Genomic DNA, 14,310 nt, shown 5'->3' with positions numbered 1-14,310 from the left:
CCCCCTCCCCTCCCCCTTCTCTCGCTCCCAGACTCCAATCGACCTCGCTGTCGCTGATCCACCCCCGGACTCCAGTCCCGCGGTTCAGCGATAGGCACCCAGCGTCGACACGTCCACGACACGGCGACACACAGAACGCCACGCCTGATCCCGACCCCGACGACCACGCATTTCGTCCGTCCGTCCGTCCATCCACAGTCCTGCTGCCTTCTCGACCGCACTCCGCTTCATGACAACCGTGCGCTACGCCACGCCACGCGACGGCAACATGATGAATTTCGACTCTGGCACCGCCTATGCCGAGTCGGACGCCGACGACGAGTACGAGAGAAGCCTGCACACCAGCTCCCCCGTGCTGGCCACCGACTCCGAAATCTCTCCCACCGACTCCGAGGGCCGCTCCTCGACCGAGCACACCCCGACCACCTACGGCCATCGCAGCAGCGCTGACAGGCTGCCCGAGACCATCATCTCCGAATGGACCGCCGACGAATGCGCTGATTTCATCGCCACCATTGGCCTGCAGCAGTACTCCGATCGCTTCATAGGTTGGTCGATCCGATCCAGGGCAGCCTAGCCCAGCCCCCCAGGCTTGCACGCTGACCATACTGCCAGAGAACGAGATCGTCGGCGAGGCCCTGATCGCCCTGCTTCACGATGACTTGAAGTCCATGGGCATTTCTAGTGTCGGCCACCGTCTGACCATCCTGAAGAGCGTCTACGATGTCAAGAAGGCCCAGGACGTCCCTATAGAAAGCGACCACTACGTACCCCTGTGTATGCACCGCACCACCCCTTCCCTTCTCTCCTCTCTCTCCTCTCTGATCTCTTGGCCCGTCGTACTAACTGGCGACCCCCCTGTATCCAGCTGCCGATGCCGAAGCCCAATATGCCACCGCCACTCTGAAGGACATCAAGCATCTCGTAGAGCAGCTGCGGCTGCGGGATGAGAGGATGAGCCTGGTGGAGCAGGACTTGCAGCGGCTGACCGAAGACTACAGGCGCCTGCGCGAAGACATGCTACCCGCTCTCCGCCTCGCCAAGAACGCCCAACAACCGCTGCCCAACGTCTCCGCCAGAGACAACCAGGGCTACAGCTACGAGTCTTCCACCATCTCGCCCCCCGCGCCTACGCCTTCCTCCATCCAATCGGGTGGCGGCGGCCTGAAGAGGCAATATTCCACAAAGAAGATTGTTCTGGGTACGACTCCCAAAAACATGTCTCCTAGCCATCTGCAGACCACTCACGAGAGGCCGTCGGTAGAGCAAACCCTCGACCCCGCCAGTGCCGCCGAGAGGGCCGTCCTCTCCTCGTCACATCTCGCCGCCATGAACGGCTCGGCCTCGGCCACCTCGCCGGGCTACTCCCCCAACATTCCCTCCCCGACGTCGCCGCCCACCATGGGCAGCACGACTCTCGCCTCGCGATCATACCGCTCCGACCAGCCCACACCATCCACTCGCACGACCTTCTCCGAAAACGACCACGCCTACAACTCGAAGCAGCCCGCACCCCCACGCCGCATGCAGACGCCAGCACCCGACACGCCGGGCTCCAGCTCGGCATCCGTCGAGATCTTCAAGTCGTTCAGGGTCAGCATGGACGACCCCTGCTACAAGGTCCTCCCGGCAGCGCTCAAGAAGTACCAGATCAACGAACCCTGGGACAAGTACGCCCTGTACATTGTGTACGGCGACCAGGAGCGCTGCCTAGGCTTGGACGAAAAGCCGCTTATCCTCTTTAAGCAATTGGACAAGGAGGGCAAGAAACCCATGTTTATGCTACGAAAGACGAATACAGCCCAGGTCGATGCCGAGACGCCGGGTAGTGCCGGTCTCAACTCGGGCAGGGGAGGTGCATACGATCCACCAGGCGGCATCATATGACGACGATGACTTTTTGCACTCATGTTTGTGTACGAATACCCACGGTTCTCTAGCGTGTTGATGGCATTTGGGCAGCTTCGCCCCGGAGTTTGATATATTTATACCTGCATAGGGAGAGCCTTTGGGCCGGGAGAGAGCTGGTGCTGCCTGCCTGCTTCTACGTGCGTGTTTGTGTGTGCGCACGAGGAAAAACGCTTGGGATCAGAAGTCAGGTCAACTGCGACCAGCCGCCGATTTCATTCTGTCAAGGTGGATCTTCACGCTCATCACAACGGGCAGGACGTCGCCAAGGTTTTCTACAAGAAGCCAAACTCTACGGTGGACTCAGGTACGGGAGGGTGTGTCTTGGGAGCTTGTCGCAGACATGGCGAGCCTTTTCAGACGAACTTATCGGATTTTGGCGCTCCAAGTCAGCATGTTCTTTGGATCCAGATGAGTGTTGAATGTCATGGATCGGACAGAGGGCGCATGGCGTGTAAAAGCCATGCATGTCTTTCGCGTCTGCATCCGAGGTGACAGGAAAGGTTTCCAGCCAGTAGCTCCTTGCGGCTATCAACAGCAGAAGTCTGGACAACGAGAAAGGGACCATTCCTGGTAATCGCCGCTTCCAAGATGGAGCCTACTACTACAGATCTACGCCACTGTCGAATGGTACCACTTATTCTCGGGCTGTAGCTCTGGAACCCCCTGGAACCCCAGAAGGGGATAGTGTGAGGTCTTTCGAATGTGGCGCGTGATAGGCCATCTGGTTATGTGGCCCTGTAAGGGTCATTCGGCATTGTGCAGCAAGACACGGGATGGAGGAACCATTTTTGGGGCAGCAGTTCGAATCGTGTCTCAGAGTAGCACGGACGGACCCCTGTTGCAGCTCTGTAGCCGCATCCCACAACCCATGCACCACACTTCCTATACCGGCGAACAGACATAATTGTCACATGCTTTCGAAAGATTTCGCAAGAACGATGGAAGGGAGACTTCCCGGAGAGTGCGGGTCAAATTCAATGGGTCACACTTATCAGCTTTTCCCTTCCGCAGATCCGGTATTCACCTACGAATCTCTCCCACTCGCAGCCCAGTTTTGTAATCCAAGATTTCTGTGTATGTCCGGTGGGCTCGGCTGGACTTGAGCCGGTAGACGGATGTGGCCCGCGGTCCTTGAATGCGGCTCAGCCATAGCGAAGATAGCTCTTGTTGAAAATACATGGCCCCTGCCGCAAATCCATGCGATAGGCTCAATTCGTGCAGAATGCCAAACCTCATCCGATATGGGCCTGTCGACGAAGACTACCCAGACTTTTCTAAATATAGGAATTGCCGAACCTTATCATGGTGCGGCCCCCAGTACAATCATTGGCCGTGCGTCGCCAAATCTCTGACCCCTGATCGACGAACGACAAGTCGCAGGTGGCTGGCTGGTAACTTATCAATTGCAAGTGTGAAACACATGCCGTGCGACTGGTCGCGCTCGCGAACGATTTATCACAGCACCATCGACTGAGGGGGCCGTGCCGGTGTAATGCACTACCTGATACGTCATGACTAGTGCACCAGTGGGCTGGATGGACGCCTTCAGCTTCGCATAGCTACCATGGTGTTTGGGCATGATCACAGGTCAGGTTAGAGGTGAACAAACGTGCCCAGCTGTGCATGAGTCGCTTCCCTGATATATTGGCAGTAGAGTCGCAGTGTACAGTGTCAATGACGAAAGATATCTTTCCTAGCCAAACCGGAACGTTCCCGCCCTAGTACTAGTCAACGCCAAGAGCTTGATTCGACTATACTACCAAACGTGCTCTAGCCAGAAACAGTGAAACAGTATACTCTTCAGACGGGACTTGGCTTCGAGAGAAATGGCAACATGCAAGTAGGAGGAGGAGACCGACTGAACATATTCAATAGCACCCCTATTTAGCTATGATAAGCACCCCGTAATTCGGCGTCACCTTGTAACTCTCGACCTCCTCGAAATCATCATGGCCCCTCCGTGACTCGAGGAACTCGTCCGACACCGCCGTTACCCTCCACTCCAGCGGACCCCGCAACCCGGCGTCGAGGGCCGCCGCCTCGTAGACGTCCTGCCGCAGGTGGAAGAAGTCGAAGTCGACCGCGCCCCGGTCCGTGTCCCCGTGCATGTGGATGGCGAAGCCGTCGTCGACGGGGCCCGTGGGCCGCCCCATGAGCAGGCCGGACCCGCGCGGGCGCGCGGCGTTCTCGGCCGCGTAGAAGGCGGCCGGGTCGTGCGTCGGCGCCGTCGTCACGCCGACGAAGCGCCCGCCCTCCGCCAGGTTGGCCGCGACGTTGCGGAACGCGTCCGTCAGCGCCCCCGCCCCGCCCGCGTAGTTCAGCAGCCACGCCCCAAAGACGACGTCGAACGGCCCGCCCCGGTACGCCGCCGGCCGCGTGCAGTCGGCCTGCTCGAAGGACACTTGGGACGCGTTCAGCCCGGCCTCGTCCATCGCCCGCCGCGCCCCCGCCAGCATGGCCGACGAGATGTCGACGCCCAGCACGCTGCGCGCGCCCCAGGGGATGAACTCGCGCGTGTAGAAGCCCGAGCCGCAGGCTAGGTCTAGCACGCGTGCCCCCTGGATCCAGGGCGCGATAGCCTCGTGTACATTTTCCTGCTCGATGAAGGAGATGGAGGCCTTTCTGATTTCATCGTAGGGCGCTTGGATGGCGTCGTACTGCGTGGACATTTTCACGATGAATTACGTATGAGAGACTTGCGTAACCCGGAAGATTTATTACTTGGTATAATTCAGTCTCGAGGGGAGTTTCGTGGTATTCGTGCTTTGTCATGTTGATGAGATCAGCAGGTCGCCGTCACATAGGTGGACAAAGAAAGCCATGCAACCCCGCTGCATATATGCGAGGCGTGTTGCACTGCATGTATGGTAAGCTTGGAGTAGGTTGTTCGACGCGATCGGGAGATAAGCCATTTTGATACTTCGGGGGTTTTCTCACTTCTCGCCATCGCTCATCTTACCCGAGCAAAACAGCCATTCTGTGTCAGAATCTGCTCATCACTAGAATGAAGTCCGCCGAGAAACAATCTCATGATATCGAGTTGGAGGGACCAGGCGAACGCGAGGGGGTCGCGGTGGATGAAGGCGGTATAGGTATATGCCCATCGACCCCACCCTTGCCCGTGTTGAGGAACATGTTGTCGCGCTGGAATGTAAAGATCGAGGGGCTCTCAGGCCTGGAAGCTCGTGGCATCGCCCGCGTCCTGCCCGAGGACAGGAATCTGTTCAGAGGCCGGTCGGACTATAAGGGAATGTTCACGTTGTGGTTTGGCAGTATGTATTTTCAAAAAATCCCACAGCAGCCCCGTACATACCCTAGATGTGTTTTTCGAACATCCCTTGTCGGGAAAACGATACAGCAGCTGCTCTACAAGGGTTCTTTTCAGTAAATACTGATCACGGATGGTCGTAGCGAATTTGTGTGTTCTCACTCTTATTCCGGGTCTTCTCGGCCCGTTAATTTTCAGCCTGGGCTGGGTCGACAGTGTCTGCATCGTCATCTTCGCCAACGCCTTGAGTGCTTGTGGACCAGCATACATGGCTACATTTGGAGCGGCGAGCGGGAACAGGACTATGGTATGTACGAAATACGGGCTATCCACAGTACCGTACGGAAGGGTTGCTGACTGCAGGACTTTATGGGTATGATAGATACTGAGCCGCCATTTCATGGGCTACTGGCCCTCGAAACTAACATGCCTCTTGAATATCGTTATGCAGATTGGCTGGGGTACCGTTGGCGCCATTGTGGCCGGTCAGATGCTCTCGGCTGTGAGCGGCAATGGCTTGTCTGTCGTTCCGGGATGTGTTATCGGCGCTCTCGGTATAGGCGTCATTGCCACTCTTGGAATTGGCATAGTCCACACTTATGAGAGGTGCGTATGCTCCAGAGGAGTTCCTTCTATTACCATAGTACACAGTTCTGAAAAAGGCCAAACCAGATACGCTTGGATACCGCAAGCCTGCGCCCTATTTATCCTTGTTGGCTCCTCAGGTGGCGGATGGAACACAGGATTGGCATCGGTTGGCTCGTCTGCTACTATCGCAGCGAACAGATGCTCCTTTTTCGCTCTAGAGTTTGGGGTGGTCGTGGGCTTCTCGGCCGTTGCCGCCGACTTGTACGTGTACTATCCTCCTGGGATATCCAAGCCGATGGTTTTCTTGAGTACCTGGTCGGGCCTGTGGCTATCTTCGCTCATTGCCGGCATTATCGGCGTTGGTATCGGTACGGGGGTACCGACCAAGCCCTCCTGGGCCGAAGCTTACTCCGTTTCGTCCGGCGCCCTTCTGCTCAAGTGCTACAGAGGACTCGGTGGACTCGGTGGCGTGTGCGTGGTAATCCTCGCTCTCGGGAGTATAGCCAACAATGCACCAGCAACATATGCGGGGGCGAATACCTGCCAGGTCTTGGGACGCTACGCCAAAGCCATTCCTCGGTGGGTCTGGTGTGTGATTTTGGTTTCAATAGAGCTCATATGCTCAGTCTCTGGTCGCGATAACCTATACGGCATATTTGAGAACCTACTTCCAATCATGAGTTACTGGGTTTGCCCATGGCTGGCCATTGTCCTTGAGGAGCACCTGTTGTTCCACTCTCTCTGTGGTTTGGAGTTTGACTGGACTGCGTGGGAAGACAGAGACAGACTTCCAGTCGGATTGGCCGCGCTGGTGTCCTGGCTCGTAGGTTGGGCAGGTGCACTTCTGGGAATGAGTCAGGTCTGGTACCAAGGAGCCCTCGCACAGATGATTGGAGACAGCGGAGGTGACATTGGCGCATGGGTTGCAATAGCGTTCGCGGGTATCACTTATCCACCACTTCGATATGCCGAGCTTAGGATTTTCACTGGCAGGTAAGACCTATGTACTCAACGTCTGCCTGTCCATTTACTACGTTACAAGTCTAGGGGCTGGAGCCAACTATGCGACTACCTAATACCATTCCAATTCCTCTGCCGGGACTTCCAAAGCCTTCTGCGCTTTATGCCGGGGGTCAAATATCGGAGAAGGCGAGCGCCATATCATTCGTCGAGTTCTCGCCGCCAAGATAGACCTGCGTTGAATCACGTTGACGAAAACAGACTCTGGGCGAAACGATGCTGCGTCAGCTTCGCCCCCTAATGCTACAAGCCCCCTGATCGAGTTTTCAAGCCTTGCTGGCGAGTGTCTCAACGTGAGACTGCCTCAACAGAGATCGGCCACCGGTTTCTGGTATAAAACTCTCTGTATAGCGAACGAAAACGCTCACAAGATTGGCGCCAGGACTGTTTCTGGTAGCCGTGATTGAACTTGGAGGCTTTGTCCAACTGTAACTTGCATCAAAGCCTATCAGACGCGGTATCAACTTTCCTTCCATTTAGGAAAATCCCATTCTGGATAATAAATAATAAATATGTGATAGCAGTTTGCAATATCTCATCGGAGTTTTTCGGACTGTTTACTGTTGTAGATCCACGATCAATTGTAGCTTATCCCAAAAAGTGCAGTACTCAATTAACATAAATCCATAAAATAATTTTGGACATGTTTCTATGCTTCAAGATAGCGGAAGCGAAGGAGGCGTGGGTAAGGTGAGCCCAGCATCAATAGACAAAGCGATGCCGTTAATGAAGCTTGTATATGGACTGGACAGAAAGATGATGTAGTCAGCCACTTCGTCAACAGAGGCAGCCCGCTTTAGTGGAGTAAGATTGTCAATGACAGGCTTGAGCATTGGGTTCTTTTCAATGCCAAGCTGAACCATGGGCGTGTCGACCCAGCAGGGACAGACGGCATTCACGCGGATGGCGCTTTGCAGGGCCAAGGCATCGACAGCTATTAAGCCGCATAATTAGTATTCACTCGAGCACAAAACCTTATAGACAAGCAACTTCTTACCGGCAGACTTTACCAGACCGATGACGACATGCTTTGACGTTGTATACGAGATCATCCCCGGTATCCCAGCTAGCGAGCTTGTGGAGCCCAGGACGTCAATGGAACCTTTCCCAAGGCTACGCAACCCATGACGACCAGTGAATGTGAGCGGTTCCTGCTGGGCCATTGCCGCCATAGCAGCTCGGACAAACCGTACCGCGCCCGCCATGTTCGTGTCGATAACCTCAGAGAAGACATCTAATCCAAGGGTGGCGTGAAAGAACGATAGGTCTCCAAATCAATCTAATTGGCAACAACGGTCAGCGCCCTTCCAGTGACCGCGCCGGGTATTGAGAAAGCTTACGCCAGCACAGTTGACGGCATAGTCGATGCGTCCAAACTCCCTCACTGTCGAGGCTACGAGGTGCTGTACACTCTCGGGATCGGTAATGTCGACTTTGATGGCAAGTGCTCGGTAGTTCGCGTGCTTACCACACTTCCGGCTCTCCTCGGCGGCTGCTTCGATGCCTTCAATCTTGACGTCTGCGAGTACAACTCCCCTGGCACCGGCTTCTGCAAAAGCAAGGACAGTTTCTTTTCCGATGCCACTTGCGGCCTTGATGAGAGAATTAGCAGAGGCCCGGTAGAGATAAGAATCACGATCGCTCGCTCATTCCAGTTACCAGGGCGATCCCGCCGTCCAGAGTCAATTTGGATGCCATTTGCAACAATAGTGGACGTTGATCGGACAGTTTCAAAATATCGAAATAAAGGTTCAAACTTTTGAGATGTTCAAATGGTGCGGATGGGAGAATTTCAAATACGTCCTAGCGACGACTTTAAAGGCATGTGGTCTACTTTGCTGCACTTCAACCAGATTTCTTGAAAACCAACACTCCCTACTTTCCCTCTACTTACCTGTCTCCCCGCATAATGCTCTAGGAAGCCAACGGCTTGGGGCTGTGCAAGAATACGCCAACCAACGGTGACAGTTCATGCGTGCTTTGCTGAAAGGGAGGCTACGTCTTGGCCTACCACTTCTTAGTGTAACGCGTCCAGCCAAGTATAGTTGTTCTTCTGCCCTTTACCCCTGCTTACTCATTTCGCTCAATCTGGGCGGCTAGTTCAAAGTCATTATCACATTCTATTGACTATATGGTTTCTGTTATTTCTATAGATTATTACACTGTATGGCTCGGTCGCCAATTGGCGTCGTATAATTGTGAGACCCAATACAGATCATCTCCAACATCTTTCTGCGTCCGTACGAGATTTATCCTGGAAACTAAGATACGTGATCAGCAGATACCCGGCTTTGTCAATTATCTGTACGAACCTATTTGCTTATCTTTGATGAGTTGCGCTGTTTCTTGCACAAATTTTAGCTGGTCATCTGCCAAGTCTGCTGTTCTTGCCAGTTTTCGTTGGCTCACTTCATCATCGCCCCATTCAAATGGTAAATTTCCTTTGTTGAGATAATGAAAATGAGCCAAGATAATCTGAGCACCAAATTGGTGTTTTCGAATACCTTCAATGTTGGCGAACTCTTGCTGTCATAAGTTTAGCAGTGAGCAAACACGTTTTTATTTGTCAAAGTCTTGCCTTGATTTGATACTGTTGCGCCGTCTCAGAGTCTCGCCTGGTCAACATTGAGCAGCTGTGAAGTAGAAGGAAAGTTGTAAGGTAAACCGTCAACCAATATTTTGGCTTGTTCATCCGCACAAGGTCGTTGAGTTCCTTAGTAATCGTTCTGGACAGGGGTTGAAGCACCAGCGAGTAAATGATGCATTCCATTTGCGCCACCATAATACTGGGAAGTGGCACACGCAAATGATAATTGCTATTGGGGTCGTGGACAACCTCTGCTCCCAACTTGTCCTTTCCACATATATGCTCAGGATTACTAGTCTTGCGACAGGCAACCCAAAGAAGAAAGGTATTACGTAAAAGATTTCGTTCTTTCAGAGTCTGTGACCAGGATTAGCAGCTAGACACAAACCGATCAGTGAATCGGACCTTTCCATTGTTCATTGATTTCAACGCGAAATCATACGTTTTCTTCAGAAGATTATCGCAATCATTGAGAGCAGCAGCAATATAGTCTTCGATATGGGTATTAATGAATTGTGTAAGGGTATTGGCTGTCTCACGCATATCTGCGAGCGCGTATGGAGGAACACGATGCCTCCGAGCTTCTGTCCCACTGGACCATCTTTTATCTAGCACATCATCTGCTTTCGGTTGAAATTCTCGGACGTGAACCTGATACGGCGCTTGTAGAAATATCTGAGAGACTGTGATAGTTCTGATCTCAGACGAAGCCCAAGTATTGATGTCAATGATATCCATGCTCTGCCATCGATTTGACAACGGTTGGAAGGGTTTTTCCTGCTCTCGATGCACAGAGGCGTCTGTAATAATCCACCGTAGACACGGAAGTTTACACATAATGGGTCGTGCGGAGTCCTGCAGCTTCTTACAGCACAGACAAATTCCGGTCGGGCTTTCAGGGTCAGGATTACACTGCGAAGGGGTCAGACTGATGTAAACTCAGATAAAAGCATTCAGCGTCTTACTCGATTCTGTAGCATCCGGCATCTGATACAGCCTCGCAACCTACGAGTCTCTGCAGTCTGGCGGCGGATTTCTTCAGTTCGAAACGCCCCTCGGCGGCGACCGCCCAGCTTAACACCACCTTGGTTCTGCATAGTGGCAATTACATGTGGCTTTCGCCTACCTCGAGTTTCTCGAGTTTTCTAATGACCTTTATTAGAAATCACCGGGCACATGACTGGGTACACTACGCCGCATACCTTTGGGATGACCCAAACTTTGCTGCAAGGACCGTACGTTGGAAGATTGTAGGACGTTGGCTCACCCGGCAATGAACTCCGTCCGATGTTCGAACGCAGCATTGGTAAGTCACAGGAAGCGACGTCATGGGAATTCCTGGTCGGAATCATTGTGCGGTGATCCATATCAAGAGATTGTAACCCTTGAGGTGGTGACGCCGGCAGCTCATTGTTATCGTAACTGTCATGGTCTTCATGAGCTGTCAAATTTGTGTCTATGCTCAGAGATTTGTAAGGTTTATAGGTCGAAGCAGTGCGTAAGATAGATCGAAACGATGTCATATCGCGGTAAAGCCGATCTGGGCTTGAATAATTATCGCTGGGCTCCGAAACAATCTGAAGGTGGGTGCCTGGTGGAATGCGGGCTCCTCGCTCGTATATGTCGTCAAAATCAATCACCATCTCTGATTCAAGGGAAGAAAATGCCGACGGGATCTTTGAACATTGATCTGATCCATAATTTAAACTGACATCTTCTGGTGAATCCTCAACTGGTACAGGAAGGCTGAGCTGCCGACAGAAAGCTCTGAGGGGCATGCCAATCAGTATAGCCGCGTTCTTTACATTGTCTGAGGTAGGGTCCATAATTTTGGCCGAAACGTTTCTTTTTTCTTTTTCAACAATATCGAAGACGAGGAAGAAACGATAACTGGAATTTAGCAGTATCGCTCAGTACTCGGTGCACAACACAACACTACATAAAACTTACCTCGGCTTTCGAGTCTCACGATACTTCGTAGCGCGTATGATGATGGTGTTCTACTCGGTGGAGGACCTATTAGAGCTCAAGGAGATGGTATTACAAGACCCAAGGTCGAGTCCTGATTTTTAACCACGTCCAGCCGATCACGCAGGGATGCACAGGGCTGAGTATCATCGCCCCCGAAATCAGGCTGAGTATGTGACACTTCATCAAATATGACAGGTCTTTAATGGACAGAGTGTTGGCAGCTTCACATGGACAATCGCCCGCTTTATCAGGCTACCAAAAGCCAATGGAGAGTCCGATGCGCGTGGCTCGCTACCGAAAACGGCGTGATTTCTGCCTAATCAATAACAGGGACTACTGGAATCACGACACGTAGCCGATTTTCAGAGCCTCGCGATGACTGTATGGATGGCGTTCTTTTGTGTTACCACCAATACCCCAGCTTTCCGAAGAATTCCATGGGCCGATAAGAGGGGCGGACACTACGTGGTGCCCCTCTAAGCATGAACCAATAATGCAGAACGCACTCCGCCAAATTGTTTGAGCTCGATGTTTTAAACTTTGGATTTGAATCGAGATCTCCTGCAAGTCATACATACGTGAAGTACTCCACAGCCTCCCCTGTCCATCCGTGAGAGATATGGAGCCTCGCAGTCGCCACGAGTCTTGGCGTAAGCATGGAGCAGCTGCAGACGTAGGTATTCCTTCCAAATGCAACACTCTCGGGCACCGGTTCTTCTACCTGGCCTAGATTTTCTTCCATCGGCATGTCCGTCGTCCTGTTACTCCCACACCCTTGGTGTAGCACACCTCTCGGTGTAATGCTAGTTCCATGGTAGGCACAGCTGGAGATGTTGGGTTCATTGCCAGTATGTAGGTTTCGGGCTTTCTGATGATATCAACAGTTGGGCTTCGGGGATCAAAAGGTGGTTTCTACGATAAGTGTAATTGACCGGGTCACGAATAGATAGAGTTAGTAGATGTTGGCTAGGCTGTCGATGTTGCTAGTTCACAAGTCGTGTTGCGCAGCTGTCAATGAGCAGTTTTTTCTCTTCCTTATTTCGTAGCGATAATACGCGGTATACTGAATTTGATAGTCTTCACTCATTCGTGTATCTTAAGCATTTTGCAAATGGTGGAGGTTGCATAACAGCTTACCAGTTTCATCCCTTCAGGTTGTGTCTCCTGTGTAGGCTCTGTCGAACGAATCACTCATTGTTCTTCAGACACCCCAGTGTGTTGCAAGACACGAACGCTAGAACAAATCAGGACGGAGATTGGGTGGTTTTTTTTGGTTTTAATTTTGGCATAGTATATATCTTTTATCCTACAAATCTTCGGTTCAGACGGAAGTAATCACATGCCGCAGTCCTTCACGGCCAACCGATGAGAATCGTCTCCGGGCGGCCTCATCGGTTGTCTTGCGGATTACTACATTGAGAAACATTCCGTCAAGGCAGCAATGATTACACGGGCCAATTGAACGGGGTTGATACCGTTCATCGTATCCGAGCTAGTCTGACCCAGCCTCCATCGTGACTTCAATGGCGACGTGTGGTTCGTATTCATGGTCAATCAATACAGTTGTTTGTTTCACCGCCCAAAGGACCGGGTCCCCTCCCCCCCCCCCCCCCCCCCCCCCATACTCTACTGTGAAGGGAGACAACCTGAACAAGCATCCGATGGATTTTGCGTGACTGACTTGGAGGCCGCCACAGCTACTGGGACGAGCTGGCAGACATCGCCGACCTGGAGGGCTCCGAGCTCTGGAGCGAGGAGTACTTTGGCGGCGATGGAACTGGGGCCAACAACTGCGTCGAGACAGGCCCCTTTGCCAACCTGACGCTGCGCTGGACGCGCGAGGGCACGGTCGACGAGAGCTGCCTGACGCGCCGCTTCAGCAACCGCAGCCTGGCGTCCACCAGCCAGACCAACATCAACGCGTGCAACACGATTACCAACTACACACAGGCCTGGAACTGCTGGTCCGGCGGTCCGCACAGCGGCGGGCATAGTGGTGTTGGCGGTATTGTATGTTTCCGAGACCCCTGTCTTGAGTCTTGTTCCGCGTTCCCAAATGTATGGCCTGTGCTAAGTCTTCCTTCTTGAGTAGATGAGCGATGCGACGCTCTCCCCTGGCGACCCAGTTTTCTACTTGCACCACTCCTGGCTCGACAAGCTATGGTGGGAGTGGCAGAAGCTCGACCTGCCCACCCGATACACTGACATGGGCGGCCCGAACATTCCAGGGGGCCGCGGTGGTGGCGGTTTTCCGGGAGGTCCACAAGGAGGAACTGGTCCTGAGTATGCTTTTCTTGTGGTTCTCCATATTCGGAATCCCTGAGGAAAGGACTAATGCCCACCATCTATAGGTTCACTGACTACTTCGGCGACAACGGGAACATTACCACGCTCAACCACAGGCTCTACATGTCCGAGATATACCCCAACGTCACCATCGGCGACGTCATGGACCTCAATGGCGATGTCATTTGCTCTGAGTACATTAATGTTGAGTAGTGTCATGCCAGACGGGACTTGACGGAGGGCGCTGCCTTCCACAGCACAGAAAGATCTTTAGGCTATGGGGACTGACCAGGGCCAACTTGGAACACACGACTCACAATTCACGACATATGCCAGGCGGCGAATCTTGTTCATAGCTTGTTTTGTTAGATATTGGTATCTATAGTACTGACATCGCCATCTTGAAAAAAAGGCTTGGTACTCAGCCAGTTTTAGCTTTTACGCAGCGAGTCTACCATGCGTAACCCTATGGCCGAACGTCGAGGACTCGCGGCTCCATGATACTGTCGTTTTATAGCAAAGTCTGTTCCTCCACTTCACAACGGTAGCTTGTGCCTATTCGGCCGCTCTAGACCACGACGCCCCTCTCCCCTGTATTCTACTTCACGAGCGCTCCAAAGATGCTGAAAAGAGTCGCTTTGTATAACAGTAAACCGTAACACCCGTAGTCCCGTGACCA

General features: G+C 52.8%; 5 protein-coding genes across 5 annotated transcripts; 3 read left to right on the top strand and 2 right to left on the bottom strand.

The window, feature by feature from the left end:
* Window positions 1–229: 229 nt before the first annotated feature.
* JN550_003555 (uncharacterized protein) lies at window positions 230–1,887 on the top strand (the record flags this gene model as incomplete). Its single annotated transcript, XM_049314972.1, has 3 exons — window positions 230–548; window positions 616–777; window positions 869–1,887. 3 exons carry the CDS (start codon window positions 230–232, stop codon window positions 1,885–1,887), a joined length of 1,500 nt encoding a protein of 499 aa, XP_049174746.1.
* A 1,904-nt stretch (window positions 1,888–3,791) lies between these two features.
* Window positions 3,792–4,580, bottom strand: JN550_003554 (uncharacterized protein; the record flags this gene model as incomplete). Its single annotated transcript, XM_049314971.1, has 1 exon — window positions 3,792–4,580. One exon carries the CDS (start codon window positions 4,578–4,580, stop codon window positions 3,792–3,794), a length of 789 nt encoding a protein of 262 aa, XP_049174745.1.
* A 335-nt stretch (window positions 4,581–4,915) lies between these two features.
* Window positions 4,916–6,764, top strand: JN550_003553 (uncharacterized protein; the record flags this gene model as incomplete). The annotated part of the gene is made up of 4 exons (XM_049314970.1): window positions 4,916–5,183; window positions 5,323–5,486; window positions 5,562–5,785; window positions 5,852–6,764. The coding sequence occupies 4 exons, from the start codon at window positions 4,916–4,918 to the stop codon at window positions 6,762–6,764; spliced, it is 1,569 nt and encodes a 522-aa protein (XP_049174744.1).
* Window positions 6,765–7,443: 679 nt separating this feature from the next.
* JN550_003552 (uncharacterized protein) lies at window positions 7,444–8,485 on the bottom strand (the record flags this gene model as incomplete). The annotated part of the gene is made up of 4 exons (XM_049314969.1): window positions 7,444–7,721; window positions 7,785–8,021; window positions 8,082–8,379; window positions 8,447–8,485. 4 exons carry the CDS (start codon window positions 8,483–8,485, stop codon window positions 7,444–7,446), a joined length of 852 nt encoding a protein of 283 aa, XP_049174743.1.
* Window positions 8,486–12,868: 4,383 nt separating this feature from the next.
* Window positions 12,869–13,844, top strand: JN550_003551 (uncharacterized protein; the record flags this gene model as incomplete). The annotated part of the gene is made up of 4 exons (XM_049314967.1): window positions 12,869–12,885; window positions 13,043–13,355; window positions 13,438–13,628; window positions 13,697–13,844. 4 exons carry the CDS (start codon window positions 12,869–12,871, stop codon window positions 13,842–13,844), a joined length of 669 nt encoding a protein of 222 aa, XP_049174742.1.
* Between the last annotated feature and the right edge of the window lie 466 nt (window positions 13,845–14,310).

Source organism: Neoarthrinium moseri (assembly GCF_022829205.1).
Source record: "Neoarthrinium moseri strain CBS 164.80 chromosome Unknown scaffold8_Wmoseri_CBS_16480, whole genome shotgun sequence".
In the NCBI taxonomy this organism is placed as follows: domain Eukaryota; kingdom Fungi; phylum Ascomycota; class Sordariomycetes; order Amphisphaeriales; family Apiosporaceae; genus Neoarthrinium; species Neoarthrinium moseri.
Note: the sequence above shows the minus strand (reverse complement) of the source record. Positions and strands in the feature narration are given on the sequence as shown.